Source organism: Syzygium oleosum, unplaced genomic scaffold (assembly GCF_021117445.2).
Source record: "Syzygium oleosum isolate NSW1041296 unplaced genomic scaffold, Sole_v2.1 Sole_v2.25, whole genome shotgun sequence".
NCBI lineage: Eukaryota > Viridiplantae > Streptophyta > Magnoliopsida > Myrtales > Myrtaceae > Syzygium > Syzygium oleosum.
This window is the reverse complement of record NW_026607509.1, coordinates 899256-924434: the sequence shown is the minus strand read 5'-3', so window position 1 is coordinate 924434 and position 25179 is coordinate 899256. Positions and strand designations below refer to the sequence as shown.

General features: G+C 40.7%; 2 protein-coding genes and 1 long non-coding RNA gene across 3 annotated transcripts in view; all 3 read left to right on the top strand.

Annotated features, from left to right (window-relative positions):
* LOC115674721 (probable galactinol--sucrose galactosyltransferase 2) overlaps nt 1–10368 on the top strand; it is a 32336-nt gene extending 21968 nt beyond the window's left edge. The window contains exons 2-14 of the mRNA XM_056302840.1: nt 3167–3342; nt 5073–5280; nt 5996–6243; nt 6564–6654; nt 6758–6806; nt 6896–6987; nt 7098–7208; nt 7520–7642; nt 7992–8544; nt 8965–9032; nt 9131–9483; nt 9604–9692; nt 9794–10368. Of these exons, the coding sequence (XP_056158815.1) occupies nt 5090–5280; nt 5996–6243; nt 6564–6654; nt 6758–6806; nt 6896–6987; nt 7098–7208; nt 7520–7642; nt 7992–8544; nt 8965–9032; nt 9131–9483; nt 9604–9692; nt 9794–10156 (2331 nt within the window). The 5' untranslated portion in view covers nt 3167–3342; nt 5073–5089 and the 3' untranslated portion in view covers nt 10157–10368. The remainder of the gene's footprint in view (nt 1–3166; nt 3343–5072; nt 5281–5995; nt 6244–6563; nt 6655–6757; nt 6807–6895; nt 6988–7097; nt 7209–7519; nt 7643–7991; nt 8545–8964; nt 9033–9130; nt 9484–9603; nt 9693–9793) is intronic.
* A 4855-nt stretch (nt 10369–15223) lies between these two features.
* On the top strand, nt 15224–18080 carry LOC115674814 (polygalacturonase). The gene is given in 9 exon segments (XM_056302996.1): nt 15224–15562; nt 15712–15747; nt 15749–15880; nt 15995–16015; nt 16810–17017; nt 17110–17191; nt 17324–17432; nt 17538–17654; nt 17795–18080. Coding segments are annotated over 9 exon segments (1263 nt in total). The 3' UTR covers nt 18014–18080.
* A 1200-nt stretch (nt 18081–19280) lies between these two features.
* LOC130134885 (uncharacterized) lies at nt 19281–23705 on the top strand. The gene is made up of 2 exons (XR_008814410.1): nt 19281–19359; nt 23028–23705. It is a non-coding gene; the product is annotated as an uncharacterized LOC130134885 (long non-coding RNA).
* The last annotated feature ends 1474 nt before the right edge of the window (nt 23706–25179 follow it).

Here is a 25179-nt window from a genome sequence, read left to right as displayed (position 1 = left end):
AGTCATAAACCTTTTAAGTTTGCAAATTCAGTCATAAACTTTTGCACTTCTTGCCAATTCAGTCCTAAATCTTTTCACTTCTTGCCAATTGAGTCCATTTGGGCGGCCGGCGCTGACGCTGACGCGGCCACCGGCCGTCCGGCGCTGACGAGGCCGCCGGCCGTCCGGCCAACTTTAACGTGGTTGCCGGGCGTCAGGGCAACGCTGATGTAGCAATTTTTAAATATTTTTTTCTTATTTTTTTCTTCCTTTTCCCTCTGGCCGGTCCGGCGATCGGCCATCGACCTCGCCGACCTCTGGCAAAGCTCACCCCTGCCCGCCATTGGCAAGGGCAAGCCTCGCCCGCCGTTGCTAGGCCAGCCTCGCCTTGGCTGGGCGAGGCTCGACCTCGCCGTCGCTGGGTTTCGCTAGCCTAGCGACGGCGAGGTCGACCTCACAGCGGCGGGCGACGTTCGCCCTCGCCAGTGGCCGGCGGGGGCGAGCTTTGCCAGAGGCTGGCGAGGTCGACCTCGCTGGCCCGCGACTCTAGCTGGTTGCCGGACTGGCCAAAGGGAAAAGGCAGAAAAAAAAAGAAAAAATATTTTAAAATTCGAAAAAAATATTTAAAAATTACCACGTCAGCGTTAGCTGAACGGCCGGCGGCCACGTCAGCGTCGGCTGGCCAAATGGACTCAATTGTAAGAAGTGAAAAGGGTTAGGACTGAATTGGCAAAAGTGCAATAGGTTTATGACTTTTTTGATAATTTTCCCCTCGTTGATAAAAACAAATTTTGTAGTTTTTTTCATCATGGAGTGTTTCTGTGGGATGCTTTCTTGTTTGACATTGCTTGCTTGCGTGCATGCGCTGCTTCGGAAGATAAAATAGAAGTTAAATCGTTTTTCTGGCGTGAGATCGATGCCTTCACGCACATGGCCCCCGATTTCTCCATTACCCTTTGCCGTACTCGCAGCAACTTGGTGCATTCCATCCCATTTTTTTTTGTGATTCACGTAACCCTTTTTCTAGAAATACCAATTAGAATGATTTTCCTCACTTATATTGCCTCGAGGCCAATGAATTGCAGGTATAGATATGAATCGTTAAAATTGGGGCAAGAAGCATGCGAAAACCACAATGGGCTTACACAAAAGCTACCGGTCGGAGTTAGAGTCGCTTGATCTAGTGATGGATAGTTGCCGAATTCCCAAGACAACGACGCCTTCCTCGAGCGAATGGCGAATAAATTTTGTGACCGGGTTTTCTTCTTCGTCGCCCATTGAAAGTACACCTAACTTGCAATTTGATTGGGAAAGCAAGCACAAAGAAAAGGGGGCAATAAATTTTCCATGTTCTCTGATCAGTTCATCATCTCGAAGGACACCCACAAAAGATCTGATTTCAATGCAGAAAGCTGCCTTATCCTTTTCCTCAGGCAACATAAATCGGCCATTCATCAATTCATGCTCCGCCCAAAAAAAAATAAATATTTATACATAGTCTTTATCTTTACTATTCATGTGTCCTGCTACATTTTTATACGTGCAAAGAAATTGGTTTTTTGTCCCCTTCAATGGGCTTATAAAAAACAGCTGAAATCTTGAGATCTTGCCCTTCCATAAAACCAAAAAGGTCTTCTAATCTTATCAATCACCCCCTCGAAATCACAAAAAATAAAAAATAAAAAAACCCATTTATAGTGACTCGGCGGTGCCCAAACAGGGGTCACCCTTTCCTTGGCACCAAGGAAAGATTACGAAATTATAAAAAAGAAAGAAAACAGAGAGAAAATCAACTGCGGCGCCAGAACTTCCCAAAAAAACAAATCAGATAAATATAAGATAAAACTCGCAAGAAAGGGAAAAAAATATGAAATAAATAAAAGGAGGAATGGGGGATTGCTGCGTTTCAGGGGGTGGAGAGGCGGCGCCACCACTTTGGAACGGCGTTGATGATCGACGACAAGTTGCTGCGGCGGTCACAGCTAGCTCGGCCTTTTCGAGGTGGAGATAAATAATAAATTTGGCCGACAAAAAAAAAAAAAGAATTGATGAAATCATTTCGCCAATTTTCGACCAAAAAAGATATCACCAATCGAATTTACTGTTTGAGTCATTGCACGGTCCACAGTAAAAGAATACATATACAGTAGGCCTAATTAAAAAAATAAAACGCCAACTTTACTTTAACCTACAATTTTGATCTGAATATTTTTTATCTCTTAAAAAATCACAAATTTTCTCTTAAATCTCAAATCTGATCAAAACAATTTGAAAAAATTTCACATCACGGAGAACTAGATTTTGGAGTAAACTAAAAGTTGGTGTTTTTTATGGAGACAAAAAAAATTATGGCCAAAATTATCATTTAAGATAAAATTGGTGTTTTTGGAATTAGTCTTAAATATATATGCTTGCATAAATGGCCAAGTTTGTGTTTGAAGTTGGTTTTGCAATTGAACCTTTTCGTATATTAAACATCGTCCAACATCGAATTCGTGAATTATTCTTTTCCACCTTGCAGTGGAAATAATAAATATTATCAAAACACTTTCTCGTAGAGATCGAGCAACATGGAGAAGCAAAAATTGAAAGCGAGAAGACTTTCAAAAAATCAGCGGGGCGAAGCCAGACGAGATTTTGCATCGGGGTGGACATCCTCGAGTCGCTGGGCTGCATCAACGTCGCGGTCGAGGTTCTTCTTACATGAATTATATCGAGTGCACTGGAAATCGATTTGGTAAAATAACACGTCCGAGTTAGGTGGTAAATTTTTATCGAGCACTGAATATGGCTCGTTTATTTAAGCACTTAATTTACTAATTATCCGATCATTTCACTTGATGTATCGGATTAATATATATTTCTTTCTGAGTTTTTCCTTTTTTTTAGTAATTTTTGCTGAAATCAGTAGGACTGTCGTTCTTCCTAGAATTCACCAGAGAAGAAGACCAACTTTATCGTCGCCGAAATAATTAATAAAAAGAAACTCGGAAAATATCCCAAATTTTTTTATTTATTTGGATTTTCGGGATGGGTTCTTTCGTTTTGTTTATTCCACAACCCCCACCAGCGACGTCGATCAACACCAGTTCTCCACGTGTCGAGATCCGGACGGCTCCCGCGCCTCGAACTTGCTATAAATAGGGGCCACTAAGCTTTGCCGGGTCTCCAATAAGTGTAGCGGAAGACCAAAGCTTCTCCAGAGCAGCTTTCTATCTCTCTTCGCTCGCTGGCTCTCTCTCTCTCTGAAGAAGAAGCATTCCTCTGTGGAATGCGCTTCTTCTGCTGAGTTCGATTCCTCCCTATCGCGAGAGCGAAGAGTTCTTTCGCCGTCGTCTGCGCGCGAGGCTCGGGGATCGTCTGGTGAGTTTTCCGGCGGAGATCTTTGGCGTCTTTTTGAGCTTTTGGTGTTGTCGTGTCGATGCCGCGGGAGATGAAGCTCTCTACTCTCCCTTTTGAGTTTTCGAGCCGCTTCTTCGTGAAGAAACTCCCTGCCACAGAGAGAGAGGGGCTCGAGTTACGTGCCTGATAATCTTAGACGTTGTCTTGAGCTCATCCGTGTCGGGCACCGAACGATCGGGACCTTCCCGTTCGAGATTCGTCGTCCGCTCTTTCGAACGACTTTTTTAAGTTCGCGGAGGAGGGCGACTGACTTGAGAGGGAACTTTCGTTTGGTTTCTGAACTTGCCGAGTGAGTTGTGGCCTTGCTTTCTGGTGAAACTTACTTTTGTGTTGTGGCGGTGGTCGGTCTCTGGACGATTTGTTTTTCGGACTCGTGTTCAGCCTTGGGGCGAATTCCGCATCCGTTCGCTGAAGCCACGGCGGATCCGGTCGCGAACGAGACCGTAACTCCCGAGTGTGAGATCCGCGTAGTTTAGATGCGGAAAAAGGACGCGCTCGTGACCAAAAGTCGACGTCCCTCGAAAGTCGCTCGCCCTATCGCCGCGGTCATCGGAGGATCTTAACCCCGTTTCGACCGACTCCCGTGAATCTCTCTGGTCCTTTCTGAATGTCTTCGAGCTCTCTTTCTCGTGCAATCTCCCAGCTCTGCTTCCCATCTCTCACAGGATACTCGTCCCTTTTTCCTCCAATTCATTTGCCCTTTTCTCTTCAGTGGATATTTTTCCGTATTTTCTCCAAGAAAATAAGAACAAAAATTTAGGAAGGGAAAAAGAAAAAAAGGACGAAGTAAATGCCAAGCTTGGTTGGCAAAGCTATAAAGAGTTTCGAAAGCGCGAGCAGAGCTATGGGGCGGGGGACCTGCCGGGCTCCGTCCAAACGATTTTCCCTTCCTCTCTTCTTCCTTTTCTTTGCCTTATTTTGCGAGGAAACCCCCTGAAGATTCCCTTATTTTCCAAGGTAATGGCGGTTGCTGTAGCGTTTGGCTTGTTGGAGCTCCTGTAAATGGTCCAAATGGTTCCATCTAACCCGAAAGCGATCTCTTGTTCTGTTCTGGCACGATCCAGAACAGAACAAACACCACAAAATTAGTGTGGCTTCCGTGGGTTAACTGTTCAAATCAAGCACCGAGTTTCCATTGACAAAAACATACGTGTTCAGGCATACCAACCGCTGAAGCAACCGGGGGGGAAACTTTTGCCTTCATCTTTGTTTCCTTCCCCTCCTTAGTTGTTCCCTGGATATAGTAAAATTGAGATTGAAAAACCAAGAACAACATATTTTGAGCACCATCTTTTTCCCTTTTTTTTTTTTTTTACTATTTCTTTGTCTTGCCCCGGTTTTGTTCTTCGGGGTAGTTGAGGATGTTGAGGACAGCATCAGTGCATCCACCCAAATGGTTTGCTCATTCATGGATGTCGCGTGGCAGTCGTTCTGATGCACGCCTAACATTTCCCAGGAATCATAAATCTCTAGGTTCTTCCCTCAATAATTTTTTTTACCCTTTTTTCCCGTCCTCCTTTTCTTTTAACGTTGTGATTGGTTTGGGTGAATGAGTCTATCCTTGTTGCTGTTGATTTTTGTCCTGTATCATTCCTATTTGAGGCAACGTTTGCTTCGAAGGGGGCACGCCATTTGCTCTTTGGCTTGTATCTGAAATTGCTAACTCTTTAGCCTGTCTGCTCTTTTCGCAGTACTAAGGTGCTCGACAATGACTGTCACGCCGAAAATCTCCGTCAATGACGGGAACCTTGTGGTTCACGGAAAAACCATACTCACCGGGGTGCCAGACAACATTGTGTTGACTCCAGGGACTGGAGTTGGGCTTGTTGCTGGTGCATTCATCGGGGCTACAGCCTCTCACAGCAAGAGCCTTCATGTGTTCCCTGTTGGTGTTTTAGAGTACGCACTATTCCACCTTTATTATTTTATTCATTCTTTATTCAATATGTGTAGACTTGTACAATTAACAAATCCTGTTATGTGCATGTTTATATATTATCTGTGCAAGTGATGGCAACTGCAATTAAACCATAGTAATGATTCTGAAATGAATTTGATACACCCAAGTTCTTGAAAAAGGATCTATACATTAAATTTGATGTTTGCGGTTATTATCTGGAAAAATTGCGGAGTATATGTATGATTGTGGCTTTAATTGAACTCTACTACGAGCTTAATGCTAAGAGATGGCATGTTGCCATAATTTTATTTCTCCTGCTATATATATACCGTCGAGGGTGATTTCAATTTAGGAGAGATTCCTACACGTCAGCCAGACACTTTAGTAGTACCCCCTGGTAATAACGGATATGCGGGCAGTAAACTGGTTCTACTTGCTTGATTGCCAGTTAGATGGTGTAGAAGTAGTCTGGAGTGCATGAAGATTGAGAACCTGCTTATGATCCATTTCTGGAGACTAAACATCAAAACACGTCTACCAATATGATATAAGAGAATAGTTCTGTTCATAGCATGGTCATCTCATCCTATATTTGCCTCTCTTACATTATGATTTAAGGCTCAAGTTTAGTAGAGTTAAAATAGGATGAAGAGAAATTAATGTCAGCATTTGCGTGGGCGAATTCTGAAATTTCTTGTTCCTATCTTCTGATAGGGATCACCGGTTCATGTGCTGCTTCCGGTTCAAGCTCTGGTGGATGACTCAGAGAATGGGAACAAGTGGGAGAGACATCCCGCTTGAGACCCAATTTTTGCTCGTAGAGAGCAAAGACAACACAGAGACAGGGGAGCAGGGTGATGCATCCACCATTTATACCGTCTTCCTTCCTCTCCTTGAAGGCCCATTCCGTGCTGTTCTTCAAGGCAATGACAGGAACGAGCTAGAGGTCTGCCTCGAGAGCGGTGAGTAGATCATGGTCATGAAAATGTATGAGACGTTGTTGACCATACACACACTGGTCGCGCTCAATTAGGGGCCATGTCATCTGTTAGTTCTGTCATGTTCCATCGGGCAATAGTGGAGACGCCTGACCATACGAAATCACGTGGTGAAGATGCAATCGACGCGAACACAGTCAGGCTGGAGAAATCACACAATTACTGCATTCGCATGACACAAATTACTGGAGCTTATAGCATCTGTGGAAGAGCAATGTAAAGTCAATCGAGCTCGAAAGAACCGAAACAACATATTTTTTTTGTCCTGTTAATTGGTTTTGCAGGAGATAGTGCTGTCGAAACCAACCAAGGTCTCTACCTTGTCTATATGCATGCCGGGACTAACCCCTTTGAAGTTATCAACCAGGCTGTGAAGTGAGCCCTCCTAACTTTCATGAAATTATTATGTCGAATAATCTCAAAATGTTTTAATTTGCACCATGCATCATGAATAAAATTCTTCTGAACTCTGAAACAGGGGTGTTGAGAAACACATGCAAACTTTTCTTCATCGAGAGAAGAAAAAGGTAGGTGCTCTCTTCATTTATTGCCAAGATGAGTTAGTGCCTCCATTAGAATAAAACTTACGCGACCTTTTCATTTGGTTTTTGTCCAGTTGCCTTCTTTCCTTGACTGGTTTGGTTGGTGCACATGGGATGCGTTCTATACCGACGTCACAGCAGAGGGCGTTGATGAAGGCCTTAAGAGGTAAATAATGAGGGGATAAGTTCAGCTTCAGCATTTTATTCTTAAGTAATATCTTGAGTAAAATAAGCTATAAGGATGGATGACGGCCTTTGTGGCATGCCTCTTTGCAGCCTATCTGAGGGAGGGACACCTCCAAGATTCCTCATCATTGATGATGGTTGGCAGCAAATTGAAAACAAAGCCAAGGAGGAGAGTGCTTCGGTTGTACAAGAGGGAGCACAGTAAGACCCTGCCCCCCGGTTACTCTCCTATTCGATAACCATGGAAAACAGACGCATGATCAGGAGCTGCAAATGCAATCTTTAAGACTAGATTTACGAAATGGAAAACATACTTATCGATTTGAAGGATTGAGAATGTATATGCCTGTTAACTTTGTCGACTGTCCTATACGTGGTAACAAGATTCTTAAAGGATTAATGGAGGTCTTCCTGACTTTGTTATCCTCTTTTGCTACTCATTTTTCAATTTTCAATTTCTATAATCAAAGTAACCACTAACCATCACTTCTGTCTTATTTTGTTTGTCGTAGGTTTGCTAGTAGGCTGACTGGCATTAAAGAGAACTCAAAATTCCAGAAGAATGGCCAGAATAACGAACCGGTCTCAGGATTGAAGCATGTTGTTGATGAAGCCAAGCAGCATCGCAATGTCAAGTAAGTCTCTTAAATGATTCTTTCATTCTCATTTTTCCTCTTATTTTTTGTAATTATTTGAATTTCGCAACATATCCTGTAATTTGTATGCTTTCTCTCAACAACTTCCTTCCTTCTAGTTAATCGGCGAGCATTAAATATAAATCTAGTTCTCCGAGGCATACTTCAATGCCTTCTCTTTGCTCATAACCGTACTACTCACCCGCCTTTGAAGTAATAGATTGAAGCTACTGGGCTCCAATGAGATTATTTGCTTTGTGATTGTGTATGTGTGACTAGAATATGATGATATTTGGCTGAAGAGGTCAAATATTTATATTTAAAGTTTTAACATTTGTAACTGGTGCAGGTTTGTGTATGTATGGCATGCTCTTGCCGGTTACTGGGGTGGAGTAAAGCCAGCTGCTGCTGGTATGGAACACTACGACACTGCTCTGGCATATCCAGTCCAGTCCCCAGGTGTGCTTGGCAACCAACCAGACATTGTCATGGACAGTCTCTCTGTTCACGGCCTGGGTCTGGTGCATCCAAAGAAGGTATTCAACTTCTACAACGAGCTTCATGCCTACTTGGCTTCATGCGGAGTTGACGGAGTGAAAGTAGACGTTCAGAACATCATCGAGACTCTAGGTGCTGGTCACGGGGGAAGAGTGTCACTTACCCGCAGCTACAACCAAGCCCTTGAGGCTTCCATTGCTCGAAACTTTCCCGACAACGGATGTATTGCTTGCATGTGCCACAATACAGATGGGATTTATAGTGCCAAGCAGACTGCTATTGTGAGAGCTTCTGATGACTTTTACCCCAGGGATCCCGCGTCCCACACCATACATGTTTCGTCCGTGGCTTATAACACGCTTTTCCTCGGAGAGTTCATGCAACCTGACTGGGATATGTTCCATGTAAGTACTAAGAACTTTCGAGACCGTGACATATAGTCAATTCTTCTCTTTTCAGTTTTGGTTGATACGCTATACTAACTTCTAACCAACTGAAAACGGTATGAATACTTGGGTAATAAGTAAGTGTTCCGCTTCCTCCTTGGAGTTCTATGTGGAGTGGTACAGGATCATAGATATGGGAGATCATTAGCATGTATCGATTTTATTTTAAAGTTTTAGTTGATGTTGCGACCTTTTTTCAGTTGCTCATAACTAAGTCTTAGTTGACAAATTTTGCCAATTTTTTAATCGCAAATTGAGAAGTTCTTTTCCATTGTTCTACATGCCCTTTCTGCTGTTTACATGAGAAAATGGCTGTCGTTGTGACTTTTGCTTATTCTGTGAACCTGAGAAGCTGACAAAAATGTTTTCCTTTTTCAGAGTCTTCATCCAGTAGCAGAATACCATGGTGCTGCTCGTGCTGTTGGAGGCTGCGCGATATACGTGAGGTAGTTTAAACATATTCTAATATCATTCATATCAATGCTTGTTTTGATATTGACAAGGGTTTTAATGGGAGTGTGTCTTCTTGTGATGTACATATCAGTGACAAGCCAGGCAACCACAACTTTGAGCTTTTGAAGAAGCTTGTTTTACCAGATGGGTCCGTTCTGCGTGCGCAACTGCCTGGTAGGCCTACACATGATTGTCTCTTCGTTGATCCAGCACGAGATGGAACCAGTTTGCTCAAGATATGGAACTTGAATAAATGCACTGGAGTGGTCGGAGTATTCAACTGCCAAGGTGCTGGCTGGTGCAAGGTGGTAAAGAAGACTCGCGTCCATGATGAATCACCTGGTACCCTCTCCAGCTCTGTCCGTGCCACGGATGTCGACCACATTTCCCAAGTGGCCAGTCCAAATTGGAATGGAGAGACCATTGTTTATGCTTACAGATCAGGTAATTATATAAACCTGCCATTCCGAAGAATGATTCTAGAACATAGAGTTTCTTGTATGCTCGAAAGGTTTCTAATATGGGAACGAAAGTTTCAAATTCTGATACCGTTGGAAATTCTAGGGGAGGTGATTCGGCTGCCAAAAGGTGCATCCGTCCCTGTTACTCTCAAGGTCCTGGAGTATGAGCTTTTCCACTTCTGTCCACTGAAGGTAAGAATTCTATCCTTTTCTGTGTTGCCCGTGCGCGGTAAGTAATTTCAGACTTGTCTTTGCAAGACATGGTTCCTAATACCGACCTTTCTCTTTGGCAGGAAATCGCATCTAACATCTCTTTTGCTCCAATCGGCCTGCTCGACATGTTCAACTCTGGTGGTGCCGTCGACCAATTCGACATCCACATGGTTTCCGACAAGAAACCGGAGCTTTTCGACGGGGAAGCTTCTTCGGAGCTGACCACTGCCCTCAGCGAGAACCGTTCTCCAACCGCGACAATTGCACTCAAAGTGAGGGGATGTGGCCAGTTCGGCGCTTACTCTTCTCAGCGGCCATTGAAGTGCACCGTGGGCGGCGTCGAGACAGAGTTCAACTACGACTCGGCCACTGGTCTGATGACGGTGAGCCTCCCCATACCGGAAGAAGAGATGTACAGATGGCCGGTGGAGATCCAAGTTTAAGCTATATGTCATTGTAATAATAAAATATTGGATTAGAATGAGGAGGATCATCAGGTTGGGATGGGATTTGTAAGAGTGAGGGCGGGTTGAGTCTTCATTGTCAAGGTATTAGAGAAGGGGAGTGAGAAAAAAGACCCTTCGACACGGGGCATTATCACTAGTGTGTATGCTTTCCTTCGATTCTATTAAGAAGTGCTAATGTATTCCGAATCTGTCGCCTCTCTTACCGTTTTGTACTCTCTCTCTCTCTCTCCACTGTGCATGAACAATACGAGGACGGTGAAGTACTAGCCAGAGAGATCTAAAGCTGATCGAACCGGACTACCGAGTCCCCAATCTCTCGTGCCGAGGCTAGAAACATTCAACCTCGCTCATCGAACTTTCCGTTCTTGACAGAACTGCTAGGATGATGTTGATGTCGATGGATAACGTAACGGCCCCACGTCTTTTCACGAACGGGTCGCCGGAGGTCTTCCCTCAGCCAGCACCGGAACAGCATTATCACTTTTGACAGGGGATAGCGAAAAGAACACATCTAGTTGCTAGGTCAGGATATCAGCGAAAACTTGTTCTTTCCACATTGGTTCTCACCGAAGATAAACCAGCATGTCCTCGAAGAGCAGAATTTCCGTGCTCAAATGTAGGGATATTTTTGTTTGGTTAAAGTGGACAATTAACCAAATGAGCATTGGGCAATCGATTCAAAACAAGAGTTGGTAGGGTAAAATTAGTCGGTAACTCAATCAAATAAAAGTTGGTAATAATTCTAATTGACGATGGTAATTTTCAAAAAACAGTTGGCCAGTTTAAAAAGCTAGTAAGGAAGGGAAGTAACAACCGCAACACAATAGGTAAGTCGGTAAATTTAAGGATCAACAGATAAGACCTGTAGGCAACTCAAACAAGAGTTGAAAATAAAAAATAAATGATAACTTAATTGGAGAAAAGTTAGTAAATTACACAAACGGTATCTAGTAAATTTAAACCGTAAAAAAGAAAGGTTAATAAAGTTGGTCAATGATAATAGAAGGTAGGATGGGTTGGCAATTTAGAAACCTAATTAATAAGCATTGGCAACTTACTCATATAAGAGTCTACGAATTAGTTTGTAATTTAATTCGAGAAAAAGTTGTTAATCACTTCTATGCTTTGGAGCCTTCTTCGTGGCGACACCCATCAAGGGTTTGCTTCTTTGGAGAGATGACATTGCTATGCCCCCTATAAACTACTGACGAGATGACACAAGACAACCAACGTCCAAAGCAACATAAACCCTAACTTGCTTTTCAATTGGCCTTCTCTCTCTTGTATGAAGTTTTAGAAGCTAATTGCTAATTCTCAATTTTATAGTTTTGTTGAAACGATGCAACTTGGCTTTTGATTATCCAATAGTCCTCGAAGATGAAACTTTAGACGAATTTGTTAGGGGGAACCTTTCGATTTGGTGACCTCCATGTGAAAACTCAAATGACTCAACTTGCTCTGTTCATGTGCATCGAACTAAGTAATGTAAGCTTTCGCCTTCTAAAAGGCGTATTTCGACCAAAAAAAAAGGCATATGGTCATAATTAAGACCGGTCTTCACAAGATTTTGCCTTGTGATACAATCCAATTGGCTAACCTAGGAGCTCAATGAATGCTTAAAGTGGTAATTGGAGAAAACTCCCTTTAATCATATCCTCTAATTGATGGGTCACAAGTAATTGATCCAAACTTAACTATAACTAAATGGGGGCAATGTTTATGCTTATTACCTATTTGATCAGAGTCATGATCGTACACGGTTGTAGGAAAACACGTCCTCTATTGTAAAGAATGTAATAACCATTTGGACTATCTTAGGTTATTATTGTTGAAGCGTAACTTGTGAGTACTTTTGTAATTATCCAATATGTGGAACACCGGATATGCTTTACTAGGATCGCTTGGGATTAATCGGGTGTTCCAATGAGATTTCATGCATACCCCATCTTATAATATATGATATATCCAATCAAATGGATAAATTGGGGAATCAAACGCACGCCCTATGTCCATTTCTTCTTTCTTTTTTGGGTCGGAATATGTCCATCTCACTTGCATCATCGGCAGTAGTCCACAACACCTCCTTGGGATCCAAAACCTTCGTGACAATCCTAACAAGCATACCTACCTATTCCCTCCTCCGCCATTGCGTGGTTAATCGAGATTACGAACGTCCTAATCAAGCATTTAAGGCTCGTTTTCCTTACCCGAAACAATGATCTGAAAATCAAGATGTAAGGCCCAAAGATCATCTTTGGGTCAATTTTTGGCTAATTGCCCCATACCTCTATAGAACAACACCCCATTGACTCGTTGACATTTAACGGTTCGGGACGCACCCCGTCCTTACAAAATCTAGGTAGCTCCGACATCAACCGACACACGTGGCATCGGCATAGCCATATATGGAACGTGAATCACACAAGCTAAAAACTCTTCTTGTCCGAGTTGATCGCTCATCCATGTTGACATCACAAGGGATTTTTGCACCCGATTTGGGACTTGTCCTCCCCGTCCCATTCCGACTCTCACGATTTTATCCTTTAATATACAAGTAAACACCTTCCCAGGAGGTCACCCATCTCGAGAGTGCTTCGTTCTGAGCGCGCTTTACTTTGGAGTTCCGAAATTAAGTATTATTGTTACGTCAATATATATATTATAATCGTTTTCTCCCTGTTTGGTATACAGTTCAATTTATTCTTCGCTATCCTAGAAGCCTATTATGAGCCTCTCCTTATCCAAGCTCTCTGGCCCGGCGACCACTCCCTGTCCTCTTTGGACTGGGTCGTTACAAACGCACTAAAAGGTGTCTAGCACACAACATGGGCATGATGACAAGAGATTCTAGGCATTCTTATTTTTTAGCACTAAGGCTCCATTTGTTTCATGAAAAATGAACGATATCGAAAACATTTTCATCAAAGTGATCACTTGAAATAATTAGTCAATAGAAAAATTTTCCATTATTATTTTCGTGAACGATGAAAATAGTTTTCATTTATTTATTTTTATAAGCAATACAAACGATCACTTTTAGAAAAATATTTTTCAAATTATTCATTTTTCGCGAAATAAACAAATATCTAAGAAGTTTGGTTTATCGTGGTTACCCTAACTTGACCAAAACATAGACGGCAACCATCTATACGAACGTACACCTTGCATCATCTTAAGTTATTGGTTTATTATTTTATTGAATTGGTTTTGATTTAGATGGAAATTTTGCTAAATCGAACAGCGAGCACTCCCGATGTAATATGTTCCAAATGATGTTAGGATACTCAAATTGATTTATGGCTATGGTAACTTATTTACCTTTGTCACCCTATGTCGTTTGTGTCAAATATGTTCTCTGAACATGGGGTTTTCATATTTCAAAAACTCTTATCGCCCTTTTTACGGGGAAAATTGGCAAAAAATAACCTCAATCTATTGTACGGCCACGATTTAGCCCTAAGCTTTTCAATTTGATCAATATATTTGTAAATCTTTTGGCAATTTTCTAACACAATCCACTTGGTCAATTAGGCTGGAAATCGTTGACTTGGCTATCCAATTGGCGCTAACTATTCCATGTGACACAACCGGCAGCTAGCATGGACGATCTTAAATGAAACAACGTTATTTTGCAAGTTTTTTCCTTTTCTTCTTTCTTTTTTCTTTTTTCTTGTTTTTCGTATTTCTTGCTTCTCTATTGTTCATCTTCTTCCCTCCGCCGGTCACTGGCCACAGGCAAGGGCCTGCTAACCTTGCAGGTCATTGTCGAGGACTTGGCAACTTGCAGAGGGAACAGAAGAAGGAAAAAATAGGAAAAAAAGTAAAAGGAAGAAAGAAAAAAAATTGAAGGGAAAAAAGAGAGAATTGCAAAACGACGTCAATTTATTTAAGATAATCCACATCAGTCACTGGCCATGCCACAAAGGACAGCCCAAACTAATTGGACCGTCACATCGGCTATTTCTTGCCTAAATTGACCAGATTGACTATATTAAAAATTTGCCAAAAAGTTTAGGACTAGCTAAATTATAAAGTTTAAAATTGAATTGGCGGTCATACCATAGGTTTAGAACTTTTTGGACAAGTTTCTTTTCTTTTGAAGTAAGAACGGCTAATAATATTTATTGCTAGATTATCAAATGTTATGTGATCTTTTTCCGTCAATTTGATCAATCTTCACGTCCTCGGTCTAAGTTATTCGTATCTAACTCCTTGTACTTCGTGTGAGTTACAAACTTTCTATTCCACATCCTTTGCAACCAAAGCAATATTTGGATTTTTTGTCTATGTTGTATGAGATAAAATTCTCGGATACGGTTCTCAGAGAAGTAGTACTCTTGGTTTACCTATCTTAATAAAGTCTATGATTGGTTTGAAGAATGTCTCAAGATTCAGGCGATTGCATACGATATAACTAGTAAATATGCTCCTCCCGTCCATGCAATTGTCACTTGTGATTTATGAACGAGGGTTTCGTATTTCAATAACTCAAGTCACCCCTTTCGTAATGAAAACAGCTAATAAAATCTAGTGCTAGATTATACAACTATTATGAGATCTTCCACAAATTCGATCCTCATAATCTTCATCTCCCAGGTCTAAGTTATTAGCATGTAACTCCTTGTACTCCGCATATCCCGTGCATATAATTATTAGCGTGAGGCTTACACACTTGATACACTAATAAGTGGTGCGTCGGACTGCAGGTACATGTTTGAACAAGCAAGTCATATATTCAAACACTCGACCGGTAAGTACCTATTGCGTATCAATTTTACGGATAACTTTTGATGTATTCAAAAGCATGATGCTTTCTTACCAATCTCACGTACCCAACCCTAATCCCTTTAGCTGTGTCCCATACCCTTAAGCGTCATGCTAAGACCCAACCTTCTTTCTCTCTACGAACCTCTATAAATACAGAAATCTTTGATCATTGCATTTCCTTAACCTTCACCACCCAACATTAATTCCAAAACATAAGAAGAGAGACCCTTTTCGATTGTTATCTTTCAGTCTCTTTACCAAACTTAAGGAGAAACCATGGACTCCAAAAGACCAGTCGTACATATCCACGCAATGATCATTAGTATCTTCTTTCTCTTCTTCAGCTCATGCTGCAGGCATCTACTAGAGGACCCACGTGTTCATCGCCATTTCCGAGCTCGTCGGAGCTTATTATCGTCAGCTCTTGCTACGACTTTCGACGTTGATGACTTTGGAGCTCGGGGTGATGGAAGCCATGACGATGTTCAGGCGTTTGAGAAGGCATGGAAAGAGGCATGCTCAGCTAAAGGAGCTGTTCTTGTGGTGCCCAAGAAGAACTACCTCCTTGGCCAAATCACCTTCTCAGGTCCTTGCCAAGACAGTATCACTTTTCAGGTAAATAATCAAGAAGATTAATGTGCAGACATGAGATCATTGGCTACAATAACAGCTCACAATAAGATGTTGCATGCATGCAGTGTATACGTGAAGATCGAAGGTTATTGATATGACTTTGTATATTCATTACGTGCTCTTACACGCAGATTAACGGGAATATTAGAGCGTCCGATGATCGGTCCCGACTATGATGAAGATCGGAGGCATTGGATCATGTTTGACGGGGTTCAAAACTTGGTCGTCCAAGGTGGCGGAACCTTTGACGGCAATGGGCTCATCTGATGGCAAAACTCATGCAAAATCAATAAAGCTCTTGTAAACACTTTGCATCAATGTTGTAAATTATTGCATAATCCACTAACTCTTGTAAAATTTGAAGCGCTCATAGTTTATATCTGACTATTGTTCGTTTTTATTTTTAATTTGCAGCCTTGCAAAGATGCACCGACCGTAAGTTACTATTTACCAATCTCTCTCTCTCTCTCTCTCTCTCTAGGGATAGGTACATTAGAGTTAAATTTTTTTAGCATTTCAAACAGTTATTTTTTACAAAGAGTTGATTTTTTTTGTCTAAACTACCGATTAGAGTTTGTCACTCCATATGAAAAAAGTTCCTTACATAGATTTCCTTTTTCCACATTTTGCATTTCTTGTATATGCAAACCGTGACAATAGTGTTATTCGTGTCCCAAATAATCGAAAGTTACCCAAATTATTTAGAGACATTTAGGTCTTGTATCACATGATAGAGAAGATGGCACAAGTAAACTCGAAAACATGCTCGATTAATTGAATTTAACCTTATTATAATCTATTCTTTGCGCCCAAAATTGCCTTAAATTTCTCTGTTTCTAAACTTGAGTGAGAAGTTAAACAAAGAGCCGAGATAATAAGTGCTCATGGCTGACGAAATGAGTTAATAAGGCTTGTTGTCCATCGTTAGCTAGATAACATATCTTGATTTTCATCGTGGAAAGGCAATTTGAATGCATGGTCATTAATTGTCGGGAAGGGCGGTTTTGATTGAATAATGATAGGAATACAATCTCTTTCAACATAACTTATTTGCTAAGCGATATGACAGTATCACATTGATCAAGTAAACAATTCGATCATTTGTTGCATGATATAAGTTTATTTCATTCAAATGCTCCGCTAGAATATGTCGCGACGTATAACGCATATTCCGAGATCCTTCACATCACTGTGCCGTCAACCCAAGTGGTTGTTGCTCGTTTTGCTAGGCTCTCACTTTCTACAACTGTGAGAACCTAATAACGCGGAATCTGAAGATTCAAAATGCGCAACAAATTCACGTTTCGTTCGAGAAGTGCAGCGACGTTCGAGCCACCAATCTCCAAGTCACCGCGCCTAGAAGCAGCCCGAACACGGACGGGATTCATGTCACTGGTACTCGGAACATCCAAATTTCTAGCTCTATAATCGGAACAGGTCTAGAACTTCAATCACATCCGTGAGAAAACTCTCTTTAGGAACCGAAAAATGAATTTGTGTCACTGTCCCATCTATTTTGTACATTCAAGGTGACGATTGCATTTCAATAGTGGATGGATCGCAAAATGTTCAGGCCATGGACATAACTTGTGGACCAGGTCATGGAATCAGGTAAAATTTGGAGTGAATTTTGTCAATATAAAGAGCTTATTTTCTTTCTTTTTTCCCCTATTTTCTTCAGCTTTCTCTCAGCTAATTTACTGACCTTTCGTTTTTTGATCTGCGCTTGGTGATCAACCCTAGCATTGGAAGTTTAGGGCCTGGAAACTCAGAGGCTCATGTTTCAGGAGTAACAGTGAATAGAGCCACCTTCTCTGGAACCAGCAATGGAGTCAGGATCAAGACATGGCAGGTCAAGAATTTTTTGCTTAATTTGTGCAGAAAAAATATATTTTACGGCTTTTGACGGTCACTTACCCTCTTTTTCTTAAAATATATTTTGGGATAATATTCTCAGGGAGGGTCTGGAAGTGCTAGCAACATTAAGTTCCAGAACATAGAAATGCATGATGTGAGCAACCCCATCATAATAGACCAAAACTACTGTGACCAGATTGGGCCATGCAAGCAACAGGTAAAAGAAATTAATCGCCCGATATTTCCAAAAATATAATCTAAGATGAGACGGAAAGTCCAGCTGATTATAAACTGCCATTATGAATTCTTATGTTATTTGATCTTCTGGGCAAAAATGATAAGAATTAATCTTTGCAGAAATCGGCTGTTGAAGTGAAGAGCGTGATGTACCAGAACATAAAAGGGACGAGTGCTTCGGATGTGGCGATCAAGTTCGACTGTAGCCAGAGCTTTCCGTGCGAGGGCATAGTTCTGCAGAATATCAACATGCAAAAGACTGGAGGTGGATCAGCAACAGCTTCTTGCAACAACATCGATCCCAAGTACATGGGCGCTGTTTCGCCTCATTGCTCTTGAACAGATCCACATAAATAATGTTTAGACAGAGGTCGTCAATAATAATACCATAGTGTGAACAGATCAATAAGTCTGCATCGACGATGTCATACCATGAACGTTGATTGTTGAACAGGTTTGCTGTGTTTGCATTTTAGGATGATCTCTTGTTTCTTACATAGGAAACTAGAGCTACAAACGTGATGGGGGTGTAGTGTACTGAAAGAAATGTCGAGGTTATTTTGGATGGAAAATTGAAGTATTGGAATATGATATACCGACTTGCATTTGACGATTTGAATGTCGCCTCAATAATAGAGTTTCTGATATATGATTCATGTCTGCAAGCTTTGTCATAAGTGGGTGATATGCTGATGACTAGTTTGAGATATGCTTGATACATTGACACCAAAAGGCCTTTTATTTTTCCTTTGACAGTTCAAGCTTATGAGTAAATAGCTGTTTACTATGATATATTAGCACACAAATCCCCTATTGCTGTCATTAGCATATCCGGGCTCGAAAAATCAGTCCAGGCTAAGCGGGCGGGGCCTCGGTTTTGGGCCCTCGATTTCCTTCTGCAATCTTAGTATGATGCAAGTTTGGTTCATATTTGAGCAAAGTCAAGGTTTGGATCTCATCTGGGGCAACGCGATTATCAATTAGTAGAGTGTTTGATAGGTTAATTTATTCGGTTAGTGAACTTTCTTGAATTAAAAAAGCAAAAAATATGTACAAAACATGGAGCCCAACACACCGGCTCTGATAAAAGGTCTAGGTCCATTGTTTTTTCTTTGCCTGGATATATATGCATCGATGATTTTCACAACAACATCATCCTTATAATTTTGAATCACTCGCTTGGTTTAAGGTTCGAAACACAATTATTAATTAGTAGAGTATTTGATGGGTTGTTTTATTCAATCAGGGCACTTTCTTACATTAAAAAGGCGGAAAAATATGTGTAAAAATATGTAGAGCCCAACACACCGACTCTAATAAAAAAGTCCAGGTCCATTGTCTTTTTCTCACCCAAAAATATATAAGCACGAACCATCCTTGCAAAAGCAGGGTCTTTTCAATTTTGAATCGTTCCCTTGAATTAAGATTCATATTTTATATGGTATATACGACTATAGATTAATAGAGTATTTCATAGATCGATTTTATAAGACTATATGAAGCCCGACCCACCGGCTCTAACAAGATAAATCTAGATCTTTTGTCTTTTCTTCGCCTGGAGATATATAAGGACCGACAATTCTTGCGAAAAGCATTGTCTTTTCAATTTTGGTTACATAACTAATATGATAAACTCATTCATGGAGACACTCCTCTTCTCTTTCCAAGGTATGCTCCAAAAGAAGGTGATCACTCTCATCTCGATCTCTTTCCTAGCTTCAGAAAGAATCCATGTATCGACTAATATCGTTCTCGCGTTCCATTAGAGGAGAATCACAATTCAGACATACGAGTGCTCCAAACCCATGTTCCATTTCGGTAGGAAAATGAAAGTATCCTCGACCGTTGTCCCTGCTTGTGAAGTTGTCTTTTTTCAAAAAGAGAAGGTCGTGTTTTTTTTTTTCCTCCTCTCTCCTTGAATCTTGGTTCTTTTTCCTTTTCAACGACTTCTTGCTTCAGAAGAAATTGAGTGTGTCGTTTGTCAGGGTTGTGATTCTCCTTTAGTGGCGTGCGGATGATAACAGCCGATAAGAGGGTTTCTCTGTGTCTAAAGACTGAGAACGAGAAGTGGGTTTTGATCGATTCGTGTTTCGCCGCCGGCGACCGGAGCTCGCGAACTTTGATCTCGAGCTCAGAAACGCCTAATTGTCGAACCCAAAGTTTGTCCCTTTTTTAACTTTCGGTTGAAAAGTTGTGAACTTTAGCTCATTTCTTCACCGGGTCTTGCGCGTAACGCTTAGCAAAGATGCTTTACGTTTGTAAGCTCCATGGATGTTTAATCTGATTTACTTGGACTCGCTCTTTCTCTTTGCATTTATATATCTGTGGTTGTAGCTAACTTGATTGTTCAAAGGAGTTCAGCAGATGGAATGGTTAAGAAATGACACCTAAACATTATATATTTGTTGCTTTGTGGAGAAAAGAAGAGTCTACGATTTAAGTAAACCACTAGTCTCCATTGGGTAGAGCTGATTTCTCTTTGTCTTCCCCCTCATCATGTGCTTGTGATGAAGCAGCTGAACATTGTGAAACTTCCCATTTATCTTTTGGTCAGCTATTTCCGACTGAGCACCGTGGTTGATAAGAAAGTGCTTGTCACGACAATCTCGAATCAGACGATATGAAGAAGACGTTTGTCATCAATTGAGGCATGTTTGCCAATGTTCCAGTTTTACTTATGTAAGTGATGGCTTTGGTCTGAAATTGGTTTTGATCGGTGCAATGAAAAACAGTGACAGATGATTTCCCTGCAGAGATCACGGTTACGGTAATAACTATATTTTTGGTTTGCCTGCAATCTTCTGCTATTTGTTCTTGAGTTAACCGACTTATCCTTGCTTCAGAGATGCATGGTCTTATTGCTGAAGCTAGTTTTTTCGTTATCTTCTCAAGACATAATGTAAAATACTAACTCCTATTTCTGTGTAAACTTCTTTACTGACTTTGCCCTTCAGCATGATGATCACGATTTGCTGGAGACAAATTTTCTAACTTACTGTGTTTGAAAATTTGAAGTTAATTGGAGTACTTCCTGATGTTATAAGGTAATTTAGCAGTACCCTTTGGTTTCTTTTGCTTTATCTTCTACGTCAAAGAGGGAATGATGTTGCATCTGTTCAACTTGGTGCACATGTCTGTGAGCCAGATCAATCTTTAGAAGCATATGGACGTGACTTTTTTGAATGAATAATCCCGTTTCATAAATGATGGTAACGTTTTCGGTTCATGATCCTGCTGCTTTATTGGTGCACGGGGACATTTTTTTACATGAACTAAATGAACCAACAAGGTTTGTGGCTGCCGGTATGTCGGGATCCCAAGGACCTGACATTCATGTAACTGACAGCCTACGCCTTTTTTATTTTGCCGAGTATATCGGGATCGCAAGTACCCGACACTGGAATAACCGACAAACTGCATTGAGTACTTTTTTGGCAAGAATCTGCTTTTCTTTAAGGGAAATTGCCGTGTGCTAGAAAGACTGAGTGTGTCTTTATTCTGTACTCTCTCTATTCACACCTTATTTTAGTCAGTATGGAGAATTCACTCCATGAAAAGGTCTTCGTTGAAGTCACAGTGAACCAGGATTAACTTCTGTCTAAACAAGCATTTGTCAAATACAGATATACTTTTATTAATGTTTCATTCATGGTATATAGCCAAAGAAACTATAGCCGTATCATTATTTACTAGCAGATTCTTGGAGAGTACTTTTCTAAATTTTCCCCATGTGTCTGTGTTTTGATCGTATTGTTCTTTTTGGTTGGTTTGTTTGTCTTGCAAGATCAATGAAAGAAAATTAGTTACATTTCTCGCTAGGTGCAAGTTTATGACGTGTCTTTGTTTTAATTCAATCCTGATTTCCACGAGTTCTGAAGAGACTAAATACCCTATTTATTTTTCTATTGGCTTCTGGTCATGGAGATTGGAGATGATCGGAAAAAATTAGAGATATACAGCCCAAATCTTTTGGCTTTATGGTTAGTGAGGTTCCATATAAGTGCCTAGTTTTTGCAAAATAACAATTATTCGGAGCAATGTGTAGACAAATAGTAATATTCTGATGAAATGTATGTTAATCTTGTCAAAAAGCTGTGTGCTTCTTTCTGTCTTAAACTTACTCAATTAATTTTACCATACTTTTGATGGGGATGGTTTTGGTGGTTGTGGAGGGAATCAAGAGATGTAGATGAGGAGATGGAACCATGCTTGCAACCCAACACTCGCAGAATAATATCATGTGCAAATGAAATTGATGCTGCTTAGTTGTTTTATTGGTCCAAGTGTAAATGAATGCCTAGTTCACAGGCTCTCAGATAAGCTTTTACAGAGTGACTGACTTGCCTTGCCCTCTGTTTCTGCTTTACGTGTTTTACTCTTAAATATTGCTGGCTTTTGCAACCAGTCAACCGGGATAGATGATTGATGACTAACTAGTCGTCCACAGTATCCGTTGGCTCTTATTTAATTGATTTCAAGTTCCTATCAATGTATTAACCTATTTAGTACGAATCCATGCTTGCCATTTTGAGCAAGGATGTCCTTCTAAAATGCATGCTGCTCATCAACAGGTGTGACTAGATAACTTGCAATCTTGTGGTGGATGTATCATTTTACTATTCTGTCTCCTTAATAAGAAACATAACTGTATTTGGTAAAGATTTGTGGAAAGATGTCTATGATAGGTAGAGATTCATTTTCGAGTTTTCAATGGAAGCATATGATCCTTGACAAGAAATTGCAATCTTGTGATAGTTCTATATTTCACTCAACTTCAAAATTCTGTAGGCTTTTCTCTGGCAGCACTATGAAAAATCTGTTTGATATGTGCATGCCTAAGATTGGAGAGTGTGTCGCTTCTCTGAGAGTGCTTGTGGTTATAAAATTCTTTGGAATCTCTCTTGCAGGAAATCTTTGAGTTATCACATCGATCGTGGATACTACTCATCTGTAATCTCCCCTTTTGTTTTCTTTACTTCTTGATTCTTTCTATGGCCTCGTGTTGGAAATGCATGTGCCGTTCTGGCTTCACTTGAATAAGTCATCTTTTTATTAGTAGTATAGATCAGTTTGAAAGGATCAACTCCAATATCTTTCGCGAAAAGTGGACGATTTTATGATGACATTTCTCATTGGGTATGTGACATGTACTCCTTTCTTCTCTTGCTGAGCATATAGGAGCCCTGCTTGTTTTCAATTGAAAAGGGTTGTCGTCCTTCGTCTGTTTACCTATGTCTACTCCATGTTGGAAGTCAGGGCTCTATTATGTGATTTGATTCTGTTCATTAATTCATACCAAATTTTATTAAATCTTGACCCTCAGCCCTGATTTATGCTGTTTCGTAAATCAAAGGAGTTGATATTGTTGCTGAAGGGATGAGATGAGACTGGAGCAAGCCTGGGTGGGTTATGGGCTCCACATGTAAGATATACCCATATCTCAAATGAACACATGTTTGTCCTCTTGGAGTTTCAGGTGCAGGAGTGCACGTGTATGTCTTCTCGGAGTTTCACGTGCAGGAGTGCATGCACAAGAGTTAGCCGATTTTGTATCCGTTGAGTCTTGTTATCCCTCATTGTGTGGTTGCATAACTCATAGAGAATTTGAGAGTCAATACTGGAGTGTCGTTGCAGGACATTCCAGGATTATGTCTCCTGTCGACTATCTGATTGAAGTGGTGCTGGTTTACCACATTCGTGAAATACAAATGGAAGAGGAGGCAAGTGGAGTAGTTTTAGGAAAGGGAGGTGATACTCAGAAGTGAAAACATACAATCATCCAATGAGACAAAGTCAGCTTGCTTGCGAGGGTGTCTCGGCCGCTGCGGTGGGAAGTTGCATGCTGCTGGGCAGGAATCTGCAAGATCCTGGGACAAGTCATTCAGAAAATATAGTAGGAGAACTACACATTAGGAGAAACTATAGAGGAACATTGTAGGTACTTGTTTTATAAGTTGCTGTCTAGATTCTGAAGCAGGCTTTCCCTTTTGTCTGTTGATCAATGGGAAACTAAATGTCCCTTTTGTCTGTTGATCAATGGGAAACTAAATGTCATTTAAGTTTATTTGAAGTCGAATAACTTTTATCATCGAATTTTTATCGCAATCGTATCCATAATTGTGCTTTAAGGATCATTTAATTGTGTTTATTGGATGGTGTTTGGTCACATCTATTTTAACACGACCCAACATGCCATAAAACATTCTTACCTCGCACAGTGTTGCTGGGAGGCTGGAAAAGCCGAGTTTTAAATGAAAAGGAGCGAGCCATGCCGCATTCGTGCGCCCTGCAAAGCTTGCCATATCTTCCTCAATAGAGTAAAAAGTAACAATACAGTAGGGGTGATCGGTTTTTGGTTGATTTTCACTTTGGAATTGGAATCGAATTGGACAGGGTCAGTACCTAGTCTATGAAATTGGGAACCGACCATGTTCACCTTGAAAAAAGGACCGGCTGGTTCTGGTTTGGTTTTCGAGTTGTCCCAGGAACGGGTGATGTTATTTATTTTTGTTAAAAATGTTTTATTTTTTTCTCAAAAGTTTCTAAATATATTGAAAGTTACTCTAGTGCATATTGAAATTACTAATCCTATGGAAATTACTAATAAAAGAGGAGATTACTCGTAAATAATCTATATTTTTTGCCCCTACTAAAAAAATATGTACTCTCACCCAGTTCCGCCAATTCGGTCTAATTCCTAGTTTCTGGCCGGCTCGGTTCTCAAGTTGAACCAGGACCAATGCACATTCCAACATTACAGTAACGGATGCAGAAATTTTGATGAGAACAAAAGAAAAACAAATGTGATGCCCTAATTACACCGAGCAGTTAGGGGGACAACCCCCATCGATTCTCACCCCCTCAAAGTTTAATTGCAAAAAATGAGGACTACTCAAAGTTTTATAAGTCATCTTATTCGTCGTCTGGTGATTGATGAACCCTTAAGCACCCTCTAGGCATTCTTCAATCTTCCATCGTTGATGGAAAACAACGACCCTTTCTCAATGTCATCTCACCTCAATTCCTTGTACGAAACGACAGGGTCCAACCAAACTAGTGATCTTTCTTTCTCATAATCCACCATCTAGCCAACAGACAAGCGTGGCAACCATTTTTCATGGCAATTTCAGCAAAGCAAGCACAACAATATGCAAAACGAAGCAAAATTATTACTATACTTGAGAGGCAAAAACTTGGTCTATAAGCAAATAGGAGGTGTTCCTTAATGGGCATTGGCCGGGAAAAAAAGCCCAGTTATTGCTTTATTACTTCTTAGGGGCACTTGGCTGTTAATAGATAGTCAGTCCCTAAAATGATTGCAAATTCCCACATTATTACCGATGTTGATTTTCTTCATCTTATGTTAATGCAACCCAATCAAACCCATGAACTGTTATCATTGATGCCCATTGTCCTTCTCCTCTAGATCTGTTTTTCCTAGGAAATGTAGCTCTCTCATTCTTTATTTTTTCGAGTTTTTCGTGTCGAGAAGAGAAATTTATGAA